General features: G+C 40.8%; 1 protein-coding gene across 1 annotated transcript; it reads right to left on the bottom strand.

Annotated features, from left to right (window-relative positions):
• Window positions 1-1,478: 1,478 nt before the first annotated feature.
• On the bottom strand, window positions 1,479-24,970 carry gatb (glutamyl-tRNA(Gln) amidotransferase, subunit B). The gene is made up of 13 exons (XM_074629464.1): window positions 24,794-24,970; window positions 21,705-21,858; window positions 21,506-21,619; window positions 12,774-12,972; window positions 12,353-12,475; window positions 12,126-12,239; window positions 9,429-9,513; window positions 8,467-8,511; window positions 7,886-8,078; window positions 7,547-7,680; window positions 2,213-2,291; window positions 1,940-2,077; window positions 1,479-1,859 (listed from the first exon to the last, which is right to left on the bottom strand). The coding sequence occupies exons 1-13, from the start codon at window positions 24,940-24,942 to the stop codon at window positions 1,734-1,736; spliced, it is 1,653 nt and encodes a 550-aa protein (XP_074485565.1). The 5' UTR covers window positions 24,943-24,970; the 3' UTR covers window positions 1,479-1,733.
• Window positions 24,971-24,975: the final 5 nt, after the last annotated feature.

Consider the following 24,975-nt stretch of genomic DNA (forward strand, 5'->3'; position numbering starts at 1 on the left):
CTGTGCAGGCAAACACGTTATTATACGGGACAGAAAACAGCATGAAATTATATCAATGTGGGATAAACTGCAGAAAATATGCACATGAAGCACTGGATGCTGTCATATGATGTCAGAAAGACCAACCAGGAACCACAAACATTTACCATTTGCAAATATATTGGGATTTATTTAGCTTCTTAATAAGACTTATCTTAAATTACTATGTAAGTAAACTGCACCGAGTGTACAATCCATTAGAGACTAGAAGAAGCAAACTGATGAGGTCAGAAAACTGGCCTTATTGTGTCTTAAATTCCTTTTTTACATGTCTACTGATCATAAAAATAGAGAAGAGACAGGTTTAAGAAGGACATTCAAGCATTGAAACAATTAAGATGAAGACACCAATATGAGAGAGAATCCACATTTAATGCACCATATTATAGATTTTTATTAAAAAAAGGCAAGTAACGTACTTCATCCACAAGAGGGAGCTCATTGATCGCTCTGCTGCCTGGATGTTAGAGCTGTCTCAGGGTTTGATACATCTGTCATGTCAGTAATTTCATCTTTCGCCTGTGTGATTTTCAGGCCTCACAAATTACCATAACTGCCAATATGGCAGTGGCCAATGGTACATAAAGTTAGATTATATTGAGTTATATGTTGGACTGTTTAGAGTTCTTGAAATTACAATCTTTGTTATCTGCTATCTATCTAATCCTCTTTTTTGATGATGAATCAAATCCTTGTTTTGGACCAATAGGCTTGCACATTGGTAGAGAACCGCCCTCCCACTCTACTGATTAGGGTAACTAACTGTGCCTTCCAATACCCATACTACCATACTATTTAGTATGCCAGTAAACAATTTAGTATGTCCCAGTACAGAGTATGTCAAATGCAGTATGCTAAAAATACCAGGATGTCCTACTACATCCGGTCGCATTTTGCAGTAGTTGGTGCCTTCAAATGAAACTTGTGTGTTCGTGTTTACAACATAGGAAGTCGTGTCCACAATATCCTTGGCGTTCAAGTGGTAAAGTTGTGAAAACGCCGCTGCCAAGCAACGGCAATATTAACATTACAGTCAGACATAAAAAAAAATATCCGACTAAAATTACAATATATTAACTTATTTATGCACTGGAAATAATAACTTCCATGGCCTCCAATTTTTCTGACGATATCAACAAGCACGTCACAACACGTGAACTCGGAGCTTTCAGAAACTTTCCACTTCCACCATATGATCAAGAGGGTCAAAGTACAAGGCGCAATGTTACGACGAAGTAGTATGTCCCAGTTGTATGAATACTGCATGCAACAGTACATACTTTCTAAGTTCAGCTGCAGTATGTACTAATAAAAAGAAAAAGGATGTGATTTGGAACACACCCACAATATAGATATGTAAGCTACTGCTGACAATGACCCTGATGAAGACCCACGTCGGTCATTTTAAATACATATTGCCATGTAAAATAAAGAGAGCATTACTTTGAAAAGTTTATTACTTTTTAAACACATAATTACAGAAGATAATGGTTGTTGTCCCATGAAAACATTGTTCAGTATTTACAAAAAATGTCAACCTCTCAGGAACAAAGGACATGGTGACATGGACATGATTACTCTGCATTTTCATACAGCTCTACAAGCATCACTGTCATATTGTTCCTCTTTTATGAAGGTCATATATTCCACGATGTGTCTGTGATGTGGCTGGGTGTTGCAGAACTGTCCGACCTTCACAAAGTCTTTTCTTGTAAAATGGCCCTCACCAGAACCGGGTCTGCTCGGCCTTTAGTCTCTTTTTGAACCAGGCCCATCAGCTTGTTCAGAACTCTCTTGTTTCCACTTCTGATGGCGTGAACCTACAGAGAAACACAAAACATTTCAAACATGCGAAACAAACAATGTAATTACATGTGAGAATGTGCATGTGAGTCCTCACCTCCTCAGGGTGTGAGTCCACCACCTTCTGGCAGATGCTGTGCAGCTGTGCGGTGTCACTAACAAGACCCAGATCCTGCTCCTGGATGATCTGAGGGGCCGTCTTCTTACCCGATGACCTCCACATCTCCTGGAACACCTGAGAGCAGAGAAACCAGGTGAGAAGCAGAACACAAACAAACACTTTAGCTGATGTGTGTGTGTGTGTGTGTGTGTGTGTGTGTTGAGTGACAGATAGAGGGGGATAATTGCATGCTCTGTGCAGCTGACTGACCTGCTTGGCAACCGAAGAGGAGATGTGTCCTGTTTCCTGGAGGTCCAGCAGCTCAGCCAAAGCAGAAGGAGAGACTGGGCTGGAATCAAATGAAGAGGTAATCAAATTACAGTTTAATAGACGCACTGAAGAATTAGTGATATAAAAAGGAGGCAGTGAAAGAGTGGGAGTATCAGACTGAAAGGACCAAAGAGTCAATCAACATTTGTGATTTGACTATAATGTGTTTGTCTTCTTGTTTATTCCCCAGGCTACCAGACAGAAAGAATCAAGAAGCCTGTTAGAATATATTAAGAGGAGACACAGTTTCATTCAGACCGTCCATCTCAGCTAAACCCCCTCCAAACATGGCCGAAAAATAGATGAAAAGTATCCATCTTTACAAACACAACTCGATTTGGATGACATTCCCGACCAGGGGTACTTCTGCAGTTGACAGGGGGCCACACGGAAGCTCAAATAATGAATTAAAGGTGCTAAATACGGGATTGGGAGCATTTTTATTACCCCTAAACGACTCTCAGCATGGCGACGGTGAGCCGGCGGATCACAGCAGTGCAAACAGAGATAACGGTGTTTACGCGACACATTCTCATCCCAACTCGTCACATACTGACGCTTTGTCACACTCCCTTGGCGTCACTTTAGGTTTTGGCATTGTTTAAGGAAAAAAACGACATGGTTGGGATTAAACCTACTACGTTTGTAAAGTGAAAATGAAACTGAACACGGGACACAAACGGACATCTGACTGTTGCCGCGGATGGATTTACATTGTAGTTAGTAGAAAGCCTGGCGCGTCTCATACCGAAGCTAAAGGGGGCCTAGTGCGGTGGATTCACATGCCGTCGGCCGTGACAAAGCCTCGGTATTTGACGCCCTGGGAATGAGAAAGGGCCGGTTTACCTGATTGGGAACCGGAGGGTGGGAGCTACGCTACGTTATCAGTGGTAACCGCCGTATGAGAGCAGTGCAGAGCAGCAGCTGTGAGCAAGCCAGTGGGGCAAGCTCACATGCACTAAAAGCATGCGTGGCCTGCCGGCTAGGTCAACAAAGCACGGAGAAGCTCAGATTACAACACACACAGAGAGAGAGAGAGTGACTTCATTCTCTGCTCAGGTAGACATTACTCCTCTATATCTTTACATAGACAATATCTGTTTGCTGCTATATTAATACTCTAAAATAGCATTACCAACTGGTGTGATACAGATCTTTAGTACATTTACAATAACCAGTGAGTCAGCTGTGACACATGATCACATAAAAACTTAGCAAGCAAGCACAAAAAAAAGGTGAAATAGTTAGGTAAAGTAATGAATAAATGATAAACAGTTAAAATAGTTAGCATGATCTTCGTTTTCACATTTTTACAGGGCATTAATGTAGGCCTGGTGGGATATTTCACAGCTCTGTCATCATGCTGTCACCCTCCCGCCACAAATCAGCCACTGGACCAGTTTCCCTCACAGGCAGCCGCCAGCACACCCAGCAACTATCCAGAGGGGAACCCTGGAAGAGAGACTGGTCTCAGCTGGTGGAGGCGACCGAACCAGCTCCTAATGACACGTCATGTCAGGTGAGTTTCACCTCTCTCTGGCTGCCTGACCAATATGCTTCCAATTTTATATTTCATCCATCCTACTCACGGGGTCGGAGCCAGAGGGGCAAAAGGAGGTTTTGGACATATTATACAGGACAGCAGACATAAAGAGATTTTATATTTACAGTCACCATACGAACGCACATTTATCCTCATGAATTTTTTTTACACCCAAAATGCCAGCCAGTGTGTGTAGTTGTCTGAGATTTTCTGTTTCTTCCCCGCCTGCAGCTTTTGACAGTCCTGCCGGACACTCTTTGTTTTTCTTTAACTCTCCTCCTTTCAACCAAAGCAAATGCAGCATCATGCATAAATAAACACCAGCTACTTTATGGTTTCCTCACACACAAACAGTCTGGCAATGGCAGATAAAGTAAAGCTCACAGCATCTGCGCTGACGCCAACCCATTTTTTGTTTCAATTTCATTTGCTTTGTAACGACGGAGAACTTTTTATTCTAAGAAATGATCAGAGAATAAAATTACTCTTTTCAATTTCAACAAAGCTGAAATGAAGTTTCTAAAAGTCGGGATCTGGTGACTGACCTTCAGTCAGAAGCTTCACGAATACAACTCAGATGCATCCCTCGTTTTTCTATTAAACTGCCATTTGAAGAAAAAACTGCTAGAATGAAATGGGTTTGTGATATCCAGCGTCTCAGTATGTCATAAACAGAAACAGTGGGAGACGACTGGTGTTATTTCTCCATAGCCGGTGGCTAGATAGGCAAGTGTGAAAGCTAATATGACAACTTCTCTTTCTATCAAAATATTAACGATTTTATTAAATTTCAAGAGCGTGTTTTGGGAACATTTACAAAACCCAACATGTTGCAGCGAACAGGCCTTCAGCAGGGAGACATCAAAACAACACCTCCTTCCAAAAAGTACTGATTTCACTAATGTAATTGGATTTGTCAAAACTGATGGGCTGTCAGACTGTCGCAGGAGTTTTCTCACCGACAGACACACAGAGTTAGAGAATATGGGATGATTTATGACCTCACACATGTTATTGTTGTACAGTACGTGGCGGTCTAATCAGTGTTTGTGAACACTAAGAATCTAATAATCCTTCATGTCAATCAAACCAGACGGCTACGCTGCAGAATGCCTCATGGACAAGGCAGATTTATTTGATCAAACTAAGGTTGATGTGCTGTCATTGTGCAGACATTGTAGCCTGACTATACAAACATTATTCTGAGCACTATATAGCACAGGGAAACCTTTTTTTTGTGTGGCAAAATGCTTTTTAATCCACAAGGAATAGAGAGGAAACAGTTCAATAACTCAAAAACAACTGAAGGTTTGTGTAATGTGTGTCAAGAACTCTAAAATTGGATCGATTTTTTACAACTGAAGTGAGTTTGTTATTATGATTCTTGTTGCCCTGAACTTCTTGCTTTCACCTATTTCAGTAAATAGCCACTTATTATGTAAATTGAATATCAATAGCACTCGGGATATTGTTTTGATGCAAGCTACGACTGCTGTGCATATAAAAAGATCAGATTATTTAAAACCATTAAGCAGACCTCATTCATTGGCACAGGCGTCACTAGATACTGAAGTCGTTCTAGCGTCAGCTGTCCATTCATGAGTCGTGATCATCATCTCATTCACAGTCGTGTCAGCTGGCTAATTATGTTGAATCATATTCATGCAGGTCTACAGCACGGTCATCATATATATGATCACTTCTCATTATTGTGGTGCAGTCAGACCGGATTTGGCTTCCCATTCACCTTTTTGAGACACATTTGCTTCCAGTCGTGAGTTTATTTGCCTCCTTCGCTTTGAGTTCAATCGGATTGAACTTTGAAAAGGAGAAATTGTGAGGCTTGTTTTATTAGGAAGGATGCTGTTTAGCTGCAGTGAGAACAGTGACAGAGGTTAATGACACTGTATAATTTACAACTTTGATAGCCTAGCTCCTGCAGTCCATGTTTCCAACCCTTCCCATGCTATTTCCCGTCCCTCCTGCTGTTGGCAACTCCACACGACTAAATTTCATGTCAAATTTTGATCTGACTGCCGATATGCACTAGGGGTGTAACGATACATCAACATATCGATTTAATGATCAACGATCCAATATATCAATGCGGAATGTAAACATCAATACATATCCTCATCTTATGCCCTTATTTTGAAATTCTTAATTGATAAATAACATTTGCACTTAAACATAAGAAATGTGGCACTTCATAGTGAACAACAGGTCTGTTTTATTAATTTTATTAAAAAGAATAGATTATATTTCATTTAAATGTCTGGAAGAGCCCGGTAATAAAATCATCAAATCATATTTTAGTTGCTTTTTGTGAGTTTATATAAATGATGTGTTAAATGGACATTATATCGTCTCATATCGATGGCAGGCCCCTGAATTGAATCAAATCGAAATTGTAATGTGGCAGACTTTGTGATATCAGCAAATATCGTATCATTGTCCAAAGAATTTATATAATATTGTACCGTGATGAGACTTGTGATTTACACCCCTATTATGCACATGCCAACGCTGTTGAACTCCCTCCGCCATCCCAAAACTCCTTAAGTTTTTGGTGTTATCGATTTAACTTAGATCTAATGTTCATGTGTGTGTTTATCAAGAGGGGATTAGTTCTCCCTGCAGAACCCTCCCTGCTAATTGGATTTATTTTCTTCACCATATCTATCTGTATAACCATCTGCTATAAACGCTTGATTCCTTGAAGTTTGTGTTTAGTCATGAGTTACAGGATACGGAGCTCAACTTCTGACACCAGATGTGCTAAATCACTTTTAGGTGACAATTAATTCTGACATGAAATCACAGTTTTTTCACACCAGTTAAACCCTTGAAGCAGTGGCTCGAGACAATCTTAAAATAAAGAGAAGCCTGACAGACATTTATGCCATCATTACAGAGAGTTGAGAGATGACAGGAAATTAGTTCCCGGCCGGACCTGAACTGGGGGCGTTTGGGTTCATGGTCAGCTTATTAACATCTAAGCTAGGGAATAGTTTATCCTATTTTTTGGCTTTGTGCCTTTATTAGATTGGACAGAGAGACTGACAGGAAAGGGCCGCAGGTTGGATTTGATCCTGGCCACTGTGGTAAGGACTCAGCCTTGGTACATGGAACATACAGTAGATCTACCAGATGAGCTACCAGGGCGCCCCTGAATACTTTCATTTTACTTTTAAGGATGTTTTATTTATCAGAGTAGGCCTTCGGGCTGAAAACTATTCAGTAATTCACAAGAAAAAAAGCTTAAGTTTGAGTAAATTGAGTACATTTTGCTGGTGTTTTAGTCATGTTCGTCATTATTTGCAGTTTTTTATCTCTTTGAGTATTTCTTTTATGCATCGCAAGGTGTCCTTGGTTGTCCTGAAAGGCGCCACCAAATAAAATGTATTTTATATTAAGAGAAAAGTATCTCATGACCTCCTGACTCTCCAGTTGAGAGCAGCTACTGTAAATCCCTCTTTCTATGTGCACCTTTATGTTCCATTTCTCCTTCTGCCAAAGCTCCAAATCAACATTTTCAGATACAGCATGCAAAAGGTACAAAATGAGCGAGCCAATCGTAAGAGGTCTTAACATCTAAGACCTGAGCACTGGCAGCAGAATAGCTCTGCATTCATGAGCCAAAGAAAAGATCAAACCGGTAAGAAAAACAATAAGCATTATGTGATTGTGGCAAAAGCAACATGAAGGGATGTGTCGTGTGAACGTCTCACCTCTGGCTCACACTCATGTCTTGCTGTTTGAGGTGACCCACCAGCTCATTTGTCACCCAGCCAATCACCTTCCTCGGCTCCTTCTTGGTCGCCTTCAACACCGCCTCAAAGAACTCCACCAGCCCGTCCTCGTTCTGCAACAAAGCGCCACGAAAAACACTTTCATCACTCCACATGCATATTATCTAATTAGGATCAAATCAAGCCAGCAGAGTCCAGCAGTGTCCAGCTGCCAAGTACAACTGCAGCCAAGCTGACTCTGCTTGGACCTGATCAGATGGCAATTAAAATAAAGATGCAGGGAACGGATTTAGTGAGGGAATCAACTTCTAAACTCACCACCAGGGTGAAGCTGTGCTCGGGCAGGATGCCGTACGTTTGCACCAGCCTGTCTCTTTTGACACTGGGCAGCTCTGGCAGCCCTTCCCTTATCTTCTGCACCACCACCGCCTGGCACGCATCAACGCCAGCGGGCAGCGATGCGTTATCCTCATACACAATCAGAGGGGGCAGGTTGGGCTCTGGCATGAACCTGAAGGGAGGACGGGTGGAGAGAAAAAAAGGGATGGGAGGGGGGAGAATGCTTTATCAGCAGCACAGATAAGCTTAGAGAAGAGGAAGTTGGCTTTTGTTTGGATACTAATAGTCCTCTTGACACCACACTTGTCACATTTCACTTACTCCCCTTATCATCTGACTCCATCAGCTTTAAATCTGTCCATCTATCAGTCCCCTCCTAAACTCAAACACTCAAACACTCAAACGACCGAGGTCCAGATCTTGTTTATTTCTCTCCATCTAGCTGCCACTCAGAGGCTTTCATCCTCTTTCGGTCCCCACTGAGGGTAAGATCATCTTCTGATATCATAACTCTACGTCGATAAACACGAGCTCCAGAGAGTCCACAAGCTCACACTCACCTGTAGTCCTGCAGACCCTCTTTGTCCCTCATAGGAGTGGTCTCCCTGGAGAAAAAACATGCAGACATCATAAATGATCAACATTTTGATTTATTAACATGTAGTCAAAGCTTTCAAGAACTTCAAAATGGATATTAGAAGAAATTTAGCTGGAGTTGTACCTTTAACAGCTTTGTAATATTGCTTAAAGCTCAAACAATTAGGTGATTGATCAATTAGTCGATTTATAGGAAATTTAGTTTACATCATGTTTCGAGCAAAAATGCAAAAAACTACACTGGTTCAAGCATCTCAAATGGGAACATTTGCTGCTTGTTTTTTTCTGTTATTGTAAACAGAATATTTTGGGATTTTCGGACTGCTGGTCGGACAAAACGAGACATTTGAATAAGTCAACTTCCGCTATGGGAGGTTTTAATGGGAACATCCCATATGATTGATCGGGCAATGTTTTGTTTTCTGTAGTGATCTTTTGTTTTTGCTGTGGTGATAAAGACTCAGTGACAGACTTTTGTATTTACACGCCTGGCCTTACCAAAAAAGACTGGGAACATGAGTGGTGACGTCTTCCAGTCAGCCTGGCTATCTAAAAAACAACAACTATGTAGTCAAACCTGTAGCCACCTTCACAGACAGGAATGAGAAGAAAAAGCCAATCACAGGCCATAGCACACTCTATATAACACGCTCCACCATGAACCTCGGACATGTAAAGGCCTCACGGGAAAGAGAGAGATCGAGGCCTCAGCTGTGAGAACGGCGGCTCATTCTGTGAGCTCATAAAGCCTGTGAGTAGCACATAGCTCACGGATAACACAGGATGACGGCGGCATCCAAATGGCTCTATTCATCATGATTACCCCGATGGTTCCTCCTCAGCAAAGCTTAGGACTAATGAAGCAGGCAGAGCTCCCAGTCACAGGGTGATTGTCCTGGCTCAGGCTGCTCTGTCATCCTCTTACCCTGATTTGGAATCATACGCCCGGGTCTCGTTCCGCACCGTCCCCCCTCTCTGCAGGACCTCGATCTGTCTCTGGATCTCGTAGTCTGGTGACGTAAAGGAGAACATGACCACAAATACAGTTTATTCAAGTACACACAAATGTAATTTTGTGGTAAATGCCAAACATCTGCTGTGATACACCGGCACTCCTCAGCCGTCTGACTGCTGCCCCATTACAGCTGTGATAAACCGTGTTTTTAAATACCAGAGTAAATGTGATACAGCTTCATTGATAAATAATTCAAGCACAGCACCGCGGTGTGTCAAACCATGCTTAAAAACCTGCACGTAAAATGCTGAAATTTTCCAGCTGTGGTTCTTTGTCAGCTTCTTCTAAGTGAAGCTCAATCAACAGTCAGTGAAGTTAGAGTTGACATAAAATCAATGCTTTTTTAAAGTGAGCAGCCAATTCAGCATCACACGCTGCTATCACACAGCTAATTGTTTGTGACTGGTTGTCAGTACTAAACTCAAGCTTCACAAGTTACTGTCAATATTAACTATGCTGTCTTAATGTCAATTCACAAATTCCAGCTATCTTGTTTTCATTTCAACAAAAAAAACAAAAACCTATGAAAGTAAAAAAAATATGTTTTTCTTACACCAGACAGGAGTGTGAGTATGCATGTGTTTCTCTTTGGCTTCTTTGTAGATGTATGTGTGTTCGAATCAGTATTTAAATCCTCTACTTCAGTAAAAAGAGCAATACCACACTGTGACAATACTCCATTACAAGTTAAAGCTGTTGTTGTCGGTGGTATTATAGCTGTATGTCTATCTGTCTGTCTATCTATCTATCTATCTATCTATCTATCCATCCAATATGTAAAATGTATAAAAAGTACACATAATGCAGAAATATGAGCCCTGAGAGTGTTATAATATTAGATATTATATAACTGGATTATTATTACTAATGCATTAATGTATACGTAGCATGTTACTGTTGTAATTTGTCGAGGTAGAGCTCATTTTAACTATTTTATGTACTGTGGGGTAGTTTAATCTATACAGTAACGTACCATATTTTTTATGTAGTGGAGAAAAAAGTACAAGGCTGCACGGTGGTGCAGTGGTTAGCACTGGCGCCTCACAGCTAGAGGGTTGCAGGTTCGAATCCGGCTTGGGACCCTTCTGTGTGGAGTTTGCATGTTCTCCCCGTGTTAGCGTGGGTTTTCTCCGGGTACTCCGGTTTCCTCCCACAGTCCAAAGACATGCAGGTTAGGTTAATTGTGGACTCTAAAATTGCCCGTAGGTGTGAATGTGAGCGTGAATGGTTGTCTGTCTCTATGTGTAAGCCCTGCGATGGACTGGCGACCTGTCCAGGGTGTACCCTGCCTTCGCCCAATGTCGGCTGGGATCGGCTCCAGCCCCCCCCCGCGACCCCTAACGGGATAAGCGGTTGCAGATGGATGGAAGAAAAAAGTACAATATTTCCCCCTGTATTGTGGTGGAGTAGAAGTATGAGGTAGCATGAAATGGAAACAATCAAGTAAGCTACAAAATAACTTTGCTTTTTTCCGGGAAGTTATCTGACAAACTCAGTGGGGTGAAGCCAATGAGGAAATGCCTTAAACTTGCATTCTTTCTAATAGCCAGCAGGGGGCGACTCCTCTGGTTACAGTAAGAAGTCTGATTGTATAGAAGTCTATGAGAAAATGAGCCTACTTCTCACTTGATTTATTACCTCAGTAAACATTGTAAACATGAGTTTATGGTCTCAATCTCTAGTTTCAAGTCTTCTTCAATACAGCATGATGTTCATTTAGTAAATGATGGTCCCATTTAGAGTCAAATAGACCATAAAGCAGAGTATGCTTTAGGGCGTGGCTATCTTGTGATTGACAGGTCGCTACAATGGCGTTGTCCGGTCTGGGAGAGCTTTAACCCTTTCACAGTGTGTTTTCAGTACATGAAAGTTAATAATAACCCTTTTGGTCGCCTGAAAATGTCTTATTCAGCATTCGGTTGTACTTAGCTCCACCCTCTTTTGTCACTTCTGGTTGCCAAAAAACTAATTGGTGACGGCCAAAATGCTGAACTCTAGGCATCAAAACCGTAGTCCACAAACCAATGGGTGACATCACAGTGATTACGTCCACTTCTTATATACAGTCTATAGTCAAACGATTTCTTGGCCAGGAACAGTTGACAACCAGTGGAGACACCAGGAAGTCACCGGTCCCGGCCAAGAAATAGTCTGGTACATGACGCCCTGTAAAATGGCAAACTGTTGTTATTTAACAAACGAGATACAGTGTGCTAATCGGAGAGCTTTAGAGGTGCTGGTAGGCAAATTTTGTTAACTTTGGATGGAGACAGGCTAGCTGTTTCCCCCTGTTTCCAGTCTTTGTGCTAAGCTAAGCCAACAGGCTGTAGTTTCATATTTGCTGTTCAGACAGTAGCAGTAGAGTACTATGCCTAGTAGAATGCCTCTTGCCTTTTACTACCAGTTTGACTTGTAGCATACACATAATAACACACACATACTCTAAGTAATTCTTTCACAAAAAGCTCTTTACTTTCAGAGTGTGTGTGTGTGTGTGTGTGAGCAATCATGCAGCCAGTTGAGACATGGAACAATATTCCTCCCTAAATACCCGTCAAACTCTTAAGCCATCCTGTTTTCCATCCTTTCTTTACATTTTAAATGTACCTATAGCCCTGGCCAGGAAGCGGACGCTGTTGATGTTCTTCACCTCTGTCCTGACGCCCAGGGGCTCACCTGGTTCATGCACGGACACATTGGCATCCACTCTCAGCTGACCCTCTGTGGAGAAAGACCGACAACATGCACACTGAGTGGGAAATAAGTTTAGGTTTAGAAGTTTAACAGCTCAGAAAAAGAGAGAGAGACAGAGAGACAGAGAGTGATTTCCATACCAGACATGTTGGCTTGACAGGTGCCCAGGGCTTGCAGGATGAGCTGCAGCTCTCTGACAGCTGCAGCAGCCTCCTCTCCACAGCTCATGTCTGGCTCCATCACCAGCTCCATTAGACCTACACCTGACACATGTGAAGACAGCTGTGTTTTACATCTCTACGGTATCTATCTATCCCATGAAACTCTGTGGCAAACCTCAACAGTTCTCGCTTTGTTGAGCAATTTAAATTTATAGAATAACGTCTGCGTCAAAAAATTTTTCCTCCAGTTTTAAAGGAGAAGGTTGTTGTTCTAAAATATTTATTGCACTGTCAGCAAATTTCATGAAAAGACCAAAACCAACAATGCGGTAGTATGTCTCTCAAAACTTATATAACAGACTTATCCTTTAAATGTAGGGCGCAGACTAACGCTCTCTACCTGCTCTGTTGAGGTCTATGAGTGTCTGGCCGCGGAGGTCATCGTGGAGACTCTTGCCGCTGTCCTGCTCCAGCTGGATCTGTATGATGCTGACAGTTTTCCTGATCACCTGGCTCCTTTTTTTTCCTCCAAGGAGGCTGTAAGTCAGCACGCCATCTACTGCGATGGGCCGCCGTTGCTGAGTAATCTGGTATCCAGCCTGAAATTTGAAAATACATCAGCTTGATTGGGATGAAATTCAATCCTGTAAAAGTCTGGGCAGCAATGGGTAGTAGTAGTAGTAGTACAAGTAATTCCAACTAATACACCAGTCAAGAATAATTGTACAATGCCATCCTTTAAAGGGATAGTTGGGTGTTTTGAAGTGGGGTTGTATGAGGTACTTATTAATAGTAGGTGTATTACCTACAGTAATTGATGGTCGGCATGCCCCCAGCTTGGAGAAACAGACGGGAACACCAACACTGGAGGAAAGCAATACAGTGCTGTGGACGGGGCCGGCAGAAAAACATATTTCAGCCACCTAAAATCAATATCAGTTTAAGTGTACGCTATATTAAGAATATTTTCACTGCTTTATCTTGCCGTCAGACAGCCCTTTCCTTCTCCTTTCCGACTGGGAACTGAACTGAAAGTGAAACTTATCTATGCTCTCTCCAAAGCCAGCAGGCTCAGATGACAAAAACAGTATAGATACGTTTCACTCTCAGTTCAGTTCGCCGTAGGAAAATATTCTGAATATAGCATACACTTAAACGGATATCAATTTAATACTGAAAAAAAAAAAAAAATGTTCTGCCGTCCCCTTCCACAGCAGTACATTACTTTGCTCCGGTGCCGTCAATCCTGTCTGTTTCTTGATGCTGGGGGCGTGCCGACTGTCATCTACTGTAGGTAATACACCGACTATGGATAAGTACCTCATACAACCCCACTTCCAAACACCCAAACTATTATTTTAACCTCTTTCAGAAAATAAAACGCTAACTGATATCCTTCTAGCTCATTTTGGAATAGAGTTGTGTGATATAACCTAAAATCTATATGAAGATACTGTATATGATCAGATTTACCTTTAAAACAATACGTTTCCCCTGCAGTGCATATATTTCCTCTCTAATGCTGACTTCTGATATGTATGTCTTATTATAATTACATTCATGATAACTGGTAATGTTAATTACAGTATGATGAGAATACTTGGCTGTTGACTGACTGGTTGTCAGTGGTGTAATATAATGAAGTAATAATACTTTGTTACAGTGCTTAAGTATTTTTCTGTACTTTACTTGAGTTTTTATATTTCTTTCAGCTTTCACTTAAACTCCATTACATTTCCTAAATAAAATGTGTACTTTTACTCTGTTACATTTCCCCTAAGCACCTTTGCTACTCATTACTATTGCAAGCAAGCAGGTTTGGCGAATCAGTGGTCCTCATTCACATGATGGGCAACAAGTGCAAACAAAATGCTCTTAAAGCCGTAGTTAGGTTTTGACTTACGCTCAAGTCCAGGCAGGCTGATCTTCAGATCAGGCTACCTGCGACTACGAGGGAAGGACAAACTGGATTTTGTTCTTTAAATCCTTTAGATTGTGAAGACCTCGTTTTATAATGTAGCCTCTGTTTTTACAGTGGTGTACAAGTTAAGAGGAATAAACTTCATAAATCTCAAAATCCCTGCTTTTTTATTAACAGCATTTACATGTACTTTTACTTTCAATTCTTAAGTACATCTAATATCAGAAAATTACTTTTGATACTAAAGTACAGTAAATATCAAACACTTTAAGACTTAAAGCAATGTTCTAATAGATGACTTTAACTTCTATTAAAGTCATTTTCTGGTTAGGTGTGTACTTTTACTCAAGTGTGGCTTTCAGGTACTTCATCCACTGCTGCTGGTTGGTTGAACTTTTGTTCGATATTGCTTGTTGTAGCTATTTTCATTTATTATGTACTGAAAATTGCAAAATTAGTAAATTTGGGTCAGTAAAATATACATAATGCAAATGAATGGAATGATCCCTCATTTGTGTAATTATAAATTATATTTTTTCAATAGGAAATACAGAAAATTATGGATGTTAGATACAGTTTTCTGGTAGAGGGAGTCTGTCAGTGAAACAACAATGAAGTATGCCGCAGTCAGTCAGTGTCACAGGTCTATGTAAAGGTGACTTAAACCCAGTGCTGATTGGCTGGGCTGTCATTATAATGCAGCGGGAGTGCTGCCGCCACTTCACTCAAGGTTCCTACTCAGAAAAACATAAGAATAAATATTTCATCTGCTCCCTCTACTTCCTAAAAGAACCGGCTGCCCCAAGTATTAATTCCCCACGTTACTATGGCAACCACATCACAGGAACTACACATTAATCATACTTATGCTAAAGAGAGTGAGGACGTGGGAGAAGAGATTGGGGGGGCTGTTAGTCACCGGCTCTCTGTACAATCGACACAATCTATCACCTCCTCCTTTTCAAACAAGATGAGAGGAAAAAATACACACTATTGGGGGGATTTTCTTTTTCAATTCCTGTTCTTCTCGGTGGATTCAATCTTTAAATCTGCTGGATTTTTGTGAATTCTGTTGCGGCTTAGCAGAAATCCCCTGTTTCTTACTTAATCTTTTCATGAGTTTCGTCTCAGCCGTTGAAAATGTTGTATCTGCCGGATGAAGCACGAGCACGTCGTGCTATACATTCAGGAGCATCTGTATAAGTGAAGACATCTCCTGCATAATAAATCAACCGCTGTTGCTATATAATGAAGGGTGAGGCAAGTCTGCTGCTAATAAGATCCTGGTTGCCACATTACGTTTTCCCCAATTATTCTCCCTCTAGGCCCTAATGAGCAGTGATGCTCCAAACACTCGCTGTGACTCCTCGCCCTCTTTACATCCAAAGTCACAGATGCATTGGACAAACACATACACAAACTCCAAACTCATTTCCATGTTGTGAGCCGCTGAGTCATTCTCTGACTAATTTCAAAGTTGCCAAACAAACAAGACTCAGTCGGCCGTCTCGCTCCTCGCGCCGGTACACTGATGTTTTTCTCAGCTTCCCACGGGGGGCCACAAAGACCTTCATAGCTCTCATTAAACACATGTCAAAGCTTCAACAGCCAGGCCATGTCTGTGTATTTGAGAACTTTAATATCTCAAGGAAACTGTAATTATTTGTTTTTGCTGGTAGGTTATGTGGAGCTGCTGATGCATGTTATTAAAGGGCTGTTAGAAACGTTATACACGTGCCTTGTCTGCCACTCCAATAGAAAGAGGGAATGCTGGTTGGACAGCAGCATTAATCATTTAATGAGCAACTGTGGTGTTTTACAAAAACGCAATCAGGGACTTCTAGTGGAAGATATCAATAATGTACAACGCAATTTACAAATGTATGTTTCAAGGGCGGGATAATTTCCCCCTCGATCCTGCTACTGGTTTAGTTTTACGAGCATAGATTACACTCAGAGTTTAGGTCGAGTGTGAAAAATCTCCCATCATCTGCATAATTTAGAATTGACTTTAAGGTTCTCCTCCTTGTTTACAAAGTAGGGCTATCAATAGCTTAAAATATTTAATCGCGATTAATCGCAAATTAATCACACATTTTTATATCTGTTCAAAATGTACCTTAAAGCGAGATTTGTCAAGTATTTAATACTCTTATCAACATGAGAGTGGGCAAAGATGCTTTCTTTATGCAAATGTATGTATATATTTATTATTGGAAATCAATTAACAACACAAAACAATGACAAATATTGTCCAGAAACCCTCACAGGTACTGCATTTAGCATAAAAAATATGCTCAAATCTTAACATGCCGAACTCAAGCCCAACAGGCAACAACAGCTGTCAGTGTGTCACTATGACTTGCCTCAAACTGCATGTGATTATCATAAAGTGGGCATGTAAAGGGGAGACTCGTGGGTACCCATAGAACCCGTTTTCGTTCACATATCTTGAGGTCAGTGGTCAAGGGGATCCTTTAAATATGGCCATGCCAGTTTTTCCTCACCAAAATTTAGCGCAAGATTGGAGCGTTATTTAGCCTCCTTCCTGACAAGCTAGTATGACATGGTTGGTACCAATGGATTCCTCAGGTTGTTTAGTTTCATATGATGCCAGTATCCGCTACAACCTCCGAAAGATTGATTGCGTTAATGCGTTAAAGACATTAGTGGTGTTAAAACAAATTTGCGTTAACGCATTATTACCGCATTACCTTAGACAGCCATAATACAAAGCCCTCACTGGGCTAGGACCAGGCTACACTCCCTTGTTAACTATCTGCCTTCAAGAACACTGCGCTCATCTGCTGCTGGTGTATTGGAGGTTCCCAGCAACCGCTGAAATTAAATCCGCAACCTTTGTCAGTTACGCCCCCAAACTATAGATATCAGGGAAGCAAGCTCAATAAATACTTTTAAAACAGAGCTGAAAACTTTTAAACCTCGTTCACTTTAGCCTTTAACCAGCTCAGGCCTGAAATTCTTTTTTGCACTTTGCTTTGCACGTATTCATTTTAATGCCCTTCTTCTAAAATGTATTTTACTTCATTTATGCATTATATGAATTCTCTTTTTATTCTATTTTATTATTTCTTCGATTTTTTTTATTCTATTCTAACTTTTCTTTCTGTTTTCTTTTCCATCTTAATGTTTTAAATATTATATTTTCATGTGAAGCAGTCAGTGCATGTCATGTCTTTATTGTTAAGCACTTTGAGCTGCATTTCTTGTATGAAAGGTGCTACACAAATAATGTTTATTATTATCAATAATAATAATAATAAAAATAATTTATAATAATGATTCAATATAATGAAAATAATGAAAATAATAATAATAATAATAAAAAGAAATGACTTCAGTTTATCACACAACATCACTCACTTTGAGCAGCTGATGAGACTAATGCAAACTAAATAAGCATAAACAAGGCAACAGCAGGTATTGTGCACACAGTGAATCTAAAACACAAACAAAGGTTCAGGCTCAACCGGCCCTGCTGTGTGTGTCAACTGTTGAGAGTCATTCCAAAAGGAGGTGATGCAATCTTCGACAAACACACAAAAAGAGCAAGAGGAACCCAACAGTAATCCCGGCGCTTCTGGAGGGGATTTTGCTGGAATTTCAAGACGCATGGACTTTCTGGGGAGATAATGTATCCCTACCATTGTGATTAAAATATGTACTGCTGCAAATGTGTGATAACCAGTGAAGTCTGTGAAATATTAAATGGAGAAAAAAACCCTCCATCTATTAAGATCTACAGAAAACTGTTGTGCTCCATTAAGCCTTATCAGTCACATTTTCACAATATAGCAAAGGAATTAGAGCAGAAACTAATCAGACGTATCAAAGGAATAGTTAATATATTTCAGTGCTATTCAGTAATAAAAATAGTGCAATAAAAATACCATCCGACGCTCATACTCAAGCTTGCTACTTCATGGGAGTACTCACATTTTAAGCCACTTCTCTGGGTCGTTTCTATGAAATACCACCAAAGGAATTCTGTCTCTCAAGTTCTTCATTACCCTCCTCATTACCTTGCCCAAAGCTGTATTAGCATAATATCTTACCAGGGAAAGGCTGACTTTGAACTCTCAAAACTCTCCAACACCTTTCTTCCGAGAATTTCTAGATTTATTAGAAAAGGTCTCTGCAGGGCAAGTCACTGTAGAGTTCCCATGACATTTTGTCTTTTCTGTCTAAGCCTTAAAATGTCACTCATAATGGCAGTAAAATTACCCTTGGGCTCTGCGGGGTTGGGAAACTTTGCCACGCGAGCACTCCATTACAGAGAGCAAAGTGAACATCACTTGGGCAACACTGTTAAATGGAAATATCAATGTTAAAGAGTTTTTTTTTTAAAATACCACTACCACTACCTTACAAGACTGCTATTCAGCTCATACGGCATGTTGTTGGATATTTAAATACTAACCACATTCCCATGTCATGACCATGGGACTGATATGTAATTCCTCAAATACCTTGTTGGCAAACATATCTCTTTGATTCTTAAAGAGCAGTACATTTGAAAACTGCAATAAGAGGAATTCAAAGCTCCAATAAATCATTTTTGGCCACTTGGAGGTAGCGGAAAGACTGAAATATCATCACCTTTTAAGTTCATATGGCGAACTTGTTAGCAAACTGTTGCTTATTTAAACATCCAGCAGTTACGGAGCAACCAGTGGGCAACTCTGGGGGTGAAAAGTGAAGCCAATGCTGAAGTGCCTTAAACTTGCATTCTTTCTAATAGCCAGCAGGGGGCGACTCCTCTGGTTGCAAAAAGAAGTCTGATTGTATAGAAGTCTGTGAGAAAATGACCCTACTTCTCACTTGATTTATTACCTCAGTAAACATTATAAACATGAGTTTATGGTCTCAATCACTAGTTTCAAGTCTTCTTCAATACAGCATGATGTTCATTTAGTAAATTATGGTCCCGTTTAGAGTCAAATAGACCATAAAGCAGGGTACGCTTTAGGTCGTGGCTACATTGTGATTGACAGTTCGCTACCGTGGCGTTGTCCTGTCTGGGAGTTGTTTCAGTTCATGAAAGTTAACTAACATTTTGGTCGCCTAAAAATGTCTTATTCAGTGTTCGGTTGTACTTATAGCTCCACCCTCTCGTGTCACTTCTGGTTGCAAAAAACAAGATGTTGACGGCCAAAATGCCAAACTCAAGGCTTCAAAACGGCAGTCCACAAACCAATGGGTGACGTCACTGTGACTATCCGTCCACTTCTTATAAACAGCCTATGGTTAAAACAGAAGCTTGGTCTTGATTCCCTAACACACACTAATTTTAAGCAGTTATGTATGCTGTGTATTTGCACTGGAAAAGTGACAAAAATACTGAAAAAAGTCAGTATGCAGACTTAAAATGATTGATTTTTGGCTATGCTTTTGATTGCCCCACAATGCAATGCACAAAGGAAATTGTGGTACTATTCACACCTGCAAAACAATTTAATAAATTGCAAATGATAGCATCACGGTGACTACATCCACTTCTTATAAACAGTCTGTGGGAGCAACATAAGCCTTCATTTGGAGTCATGTTTCTGGCCACCTGGTGAATGTAAGTCCAATATTCATTCTCTTTTTGGTCTCCACCAACTCCTGAGGGGAATATCTGTCTCTTTAGCCTCTAAATGCTCCACTATGTTCACCAGCTGTGTCTGTCTGCTGTTTTGTGTTGAGCAGGCGGTGTACAGTGTGTTTTTAGAGCCCTTTCACTAAAAACAGCTGTCTGCTGCTGCTGAAAAGGACGCTATGAGAGCGGTGAGAGTGAACCAAAACAGTAACGTTGTGAGCCGGACAGCTAAACAATGAGCTGAAGCTCAATATAAAACCGAGGGGAGCTGCAGATTTGGGTGCCAATTCTCTGTAGATGAATCACTACGAGCAGCCCCGTTTACATTGTTATTTGATACATTGAAATGTTGATTGTAGCCGCTTTAAAGCTGCACCTATGTGTAATGTGAAAGGTGTCACTTGTGATAAAAGCACCGACTCTGCAGTTCCTCTCAGCTCGATGGAGCATTTTAGCATCTTTCACCTCATTCTTTTGGTGTTATGGTCTACTGCATCTTTACCATTTTGGTTCAGTCTCACTGCTCTCATCATCACCACCATGTCCAGCCACAGCAAGCAGCTACTTTTGGTGAAAAAGCTCTGAAAACCCACTGCATACTAATTAGCCAGCACCAAACATCAGATAAACACAGTTAGCGACTAGCTGATGGACCTACAGGAGTAGAGTAATAGTGCCAGATATTTCCCTCAGGAGTGGATGGAGACCAGAACAGATTATTAAGGATAAAAGGATTTCATTCATCAGATAAAACAAGTAACAAGACTGCAAATGAATACTAATGCTGCTCTGTGTATGCTGGATTTATAAATAGGCAACATGCCAACATGTTCACCATATTTACTGTATATGAATAACATATCAATGTTGTGTTTACAGTTTGTTCTGCTTCCCTATAAGCTGCAGAAATAAATAAATAAATGAGTTAATTAATGCTGCTTTAGAGGACTCAATGGTAACTACATGAGGAGTTTCAATTAAGAATGAGATAGACACTATTAGAAAACACCAGCGCCTACTCTGGTGTCGAAGTCCATTATAGGTAACTACTGAAGATTGGAGTCATTTTAGGCTTACAAAATATTTTCCTTTTAATCCAATTTTCATAATCAAACGTACCACACCCAGAGATGTTCAGTTAAACAACACCACCTGGGGTTTTTATGACTCCAATAATGATTCAAATTATGTGAACAAAAGAAAGCTATCCCCAAATTATCAGCAAAGGCATGGAGAAGGAAATGACCTGTGGATAATATAAAAATAGAAGTGCACTGAAGGAAATGAGATGGCAAGTGAAAACACACTGGTCGTTTTCTTTAACAGCTTTTCAGTGGCATTCGTCTGTACAGTACGTGTGGAAATGGCGTTTTTGCTGCTTCAGCAAGACCTGCTCACTATTTCAATTAGAGCTAAGGCCGGGAGAGTTCAGTGATGGAGAAGTCGGAGGCAGATGAGGACGGCTTATATCAAAGCAAAAGCAATGATGCAGCATGATGTGCAGGACCATAGAGTCTTTACACTGCTGTTTGTCAGGTGAAGTACCCTCACTAACGTCTGTGCTCACACTTCTTAAAACCTAGATTTCTAAAAGGAGTGAAAAACTCACAGGGAGGTCGGCGTAGAAGTAGTGTTTCCTGTCAAAAAGTGATTTCTTGTTTATGGTGCAGTTGAGAGCCAATCCTGTCATCACTGCTGCCTCCACACATCGTTTGTTCAGGACCTGTGGACACATAGTGAGAGACATAACCTGATGACGAAGCGTTCACAAAATAACAAGTTATCTTTGTTTGAATTACAACACTTACGGGTAATGTGCCTGGTAAGGATGCGTCAAAGGGCGACACCAGGGAGTTTGGAGGTGCTGAGAAGCGAACCGATGAGCCGGAGAACAGTTTGGTGTTGGAGTTAATTTGGGCATGGACTTCCAAGCCCACCACTCCAACCAGCAGCTGGGGAGCACTGAGAGAGAGGAGACAGGCATGAGACAGACATGATGAGCAAATCACAGAAAGCTCTAGTGGACTAAGGAGAACTAAATCAGTCAAAACGTATCTGTATAGGGTGTCTGTTGAAGTGAAGCCAATGCTGAAGTGCCTTAACCTTGCATTCTTTCTAACAGCCAGCAGGGGGAGACTCCTCTGGTTGCAAAAAGAAGTCTGATTGTATAGAAGTCTATGAGAAAATGACCCTACTTCTCACTTGATTTATTACCTCAGTAAACATTGTAAACATGAGTTTATGGTCTCAATCGCTAGTTTCAAGTCTTCTTCAATACAGCATGATGTTCATTTAGTAAATTATGCTCCCATTTAGAGTCAGATAGACCATAAAGCAGGGTATGCTTCAGGGCGTGGCTACCTTGTGATTGACAGGTCACTACCACGGTGTTGTTCAGTCTGGGAGTTGTCCGTGTTTTTGAACTTTACCCTTTCATAGTGTGTTTTCAGTTCATGAAAGTTAATTGTAACATTTTGGGGCGCCTAAAAATGTCTTATTCAGTGTTCGGTTGTACTTATAGCTCCACCCTCTCGTGTCATTTTTGTGCAAAAAACAAGATAGCAATGGCCAAAATGCCGAAATCAAGGCTTCAAAATGGCAGTCCACAAACCAATGAGTGACATCACAGTGGCTATGTCCACTTCTTATAAACAGCCTACGGTTAAAACCGAAGCTGGGCCTTGATTTCCTAACACGCTGATGGATTTGTGAGAATCAATGTCTAAACTAATGTAAAAACTATATTACGCCTAGCAAAGTGAAATCTTATACTTACTCTTACTTACATACTTGAGTTTAAGCGTTATTGAAGTTACAGAGCTGTCCATCAACGTTTGTTATGAACGTTGTGGTCACTACCGCATTGCATTGTGGGATATTTATGTCCCCATAGTGTCCAGCTTAAAGCTGAAGTAGGCGAGATTGGAGCAAATATGACTTAAAAAAAGTTAATTTTATAAAACGGTCGCTATATCGTGACAGTAGTACATGAAACAGGTAACCGGAAAAAGAATCATGTACATCTGTGTCCTCCGGTGTTCCTAACGGCATCTGCAAGATTTCACAGACCGGAGGAAAACAAGCAGTAAGAGCTGATCTGAGGTCTACCGTCCTGCTGGCTGTCAATCACTTGCGAACTCCAACCAAACGGCCAAACAAGGCAGCGCTGATCAAATATGAATCAATATTATGTTACGTCAATGCCTATTTCTCGCCTCCAATGTTTTCAGAATCATCTAGTAGTGCACTGTTTAGCTGTAAAATGAGAAAGTTTGTGACGCCGCCGCCATTGTGAAATCTGTTGAAGGAACGCCAAGTTCCGGTCACATGACCAGAGCACAGCCAATAAGAACACTCTCTCAATGAAATGACCTGTGATTGGTCAAAGTCTCCTGTCACGGGCTACATTTTCTAAAGCCTAAAAAAGGAGCCATGAGGAGGTGCAGAAGTCTAGTTTTCTCTCAGAACACTTGAATTACAATATGCTAAAAGGTTATTATGGAACGTTTGCCCAATGATGCCAAAAATATACTGCCTACTGACACTTTAATGTAATATTTCACCAGGAATAGTATACAATTTGCATACTATTTGTCTCATACTAAGGTTTCGGACATACTAAAAGATCTCACATGCTGTTTGACAACTGACTTCAACGGACGTTCTAAATCCATGCGCAGTTATAACAGTTATTTTGCTTCACCCTAGTAACGAGTTAGCTTTCTTAGCAATTTCACTAGTTTAACCAAACTACGACAAAAAGGATCACAATTAGAACACAGTTTACTTTTCTTCAGTAAATTAGGGAGTGGCCACAGTAAATCCTAAGCCTAATTTATTGTTTTAAAGGTCCCATATTATGCTCATTTTCAGGTTCATACTTGTATTTTGTGTTTCTACTAAAACATGTTTACATGCTGTAATGTTAAAAAAAACCTTTATTTTCCTCATACTGTCGACCTGAATATACCTGTATTTACCCTCTGTCTTAAACGCTCCGTTTTAGCGCATTTTGACAGAAATTTAACAGAATTGCAACAGAATTGCGTAGCTAGGCAACAGCTTGGGCCCATGTGTACTTCCTGTCAGCTGATGACATTCACATACACTGCAACCAGGAAATAAACTGGTGTATTTCCCTGTGGATTTAGTGTTTCGATAATTTCACAGTATTTATATAGGACTTAAGCCTGCTTTAATTTTTTCATTTTTGGATCTGAACTGAAGGTGAAGGTGGTGGCAGAGGGGAGGATGAGGAGGAGGCTGGACGCTATCCTGGAGAACCCCTCCCACCCCCTCCATGATGAGCTAGTCAAGATGAGGAGCACCTTCAGCCACAGACTCATCCCCCCTCGGCACAACACAAAGCGCCTGGGTCAGTCCTTCATGCTGGTAGCCATCAGGCTCCACCACCAAGGCTGACCCCCATATGAGAACTATGAGGACTTTAAGAACTGTATCTGCAACCATCTTCGACTCTAACCACTGGCGCACTTTACACTATACATCCTATATACCACTTTATAGACTGCACATATGTACATGTTCCATTTATTTATTGACGGACTGTAAACACTATGTTCACCCATTCACTCTGTATCTTTTATATCTCTATTTATTGTTTTTATATGTTTTGTATACCTTTACCTCTCCTGTGTTTCACTCTGTTTGCTGATGTTGCTGCTTTGACACCTGGATTTCCCTCCAGGGATTAATAAAGGTTCATTTTAACTTATCTTATAATAAAAAAACATGAAAATCTCACTTTTGTATAATATGGGACCTTTAAGGACACCATGTCGTTTACTGACTTTACTGCTTACATACAGGTTGCAAGGGGAGCAGTACAGTACAGCAGGTCATAAACAAAGTGATCCGTTTCAGCAGCCTCACTTACCGTTTCTCTCTCAACTGCGGTTGTCTGTCGCATCTTGATCTTGATGAACTAATCCGCCTAATAACACACAAACCCTTTGGATACAATACTGATATTCTTTTATTCATATTATGTAGCAGCTCACTTGCTGCAACAGAGGACGCAGCCATGTTATAATATCTCAGTGAACACGGGAGGTGTAG

This window comes from Sebastes fasciatus, chromosome 3, assembly GCF_043250625.1.
Source record: "Sebastes fasciatus isolate fSebFas1 chromosome 3, fSebFas1.pri, whole genome shotgun sequence".
Lineage (NCBI taxonomy): Eukaryota > Metazoa > Chordata > Actinopteri > Perciformes > Sebastidae > Sebastes > Sebastes fasciatus.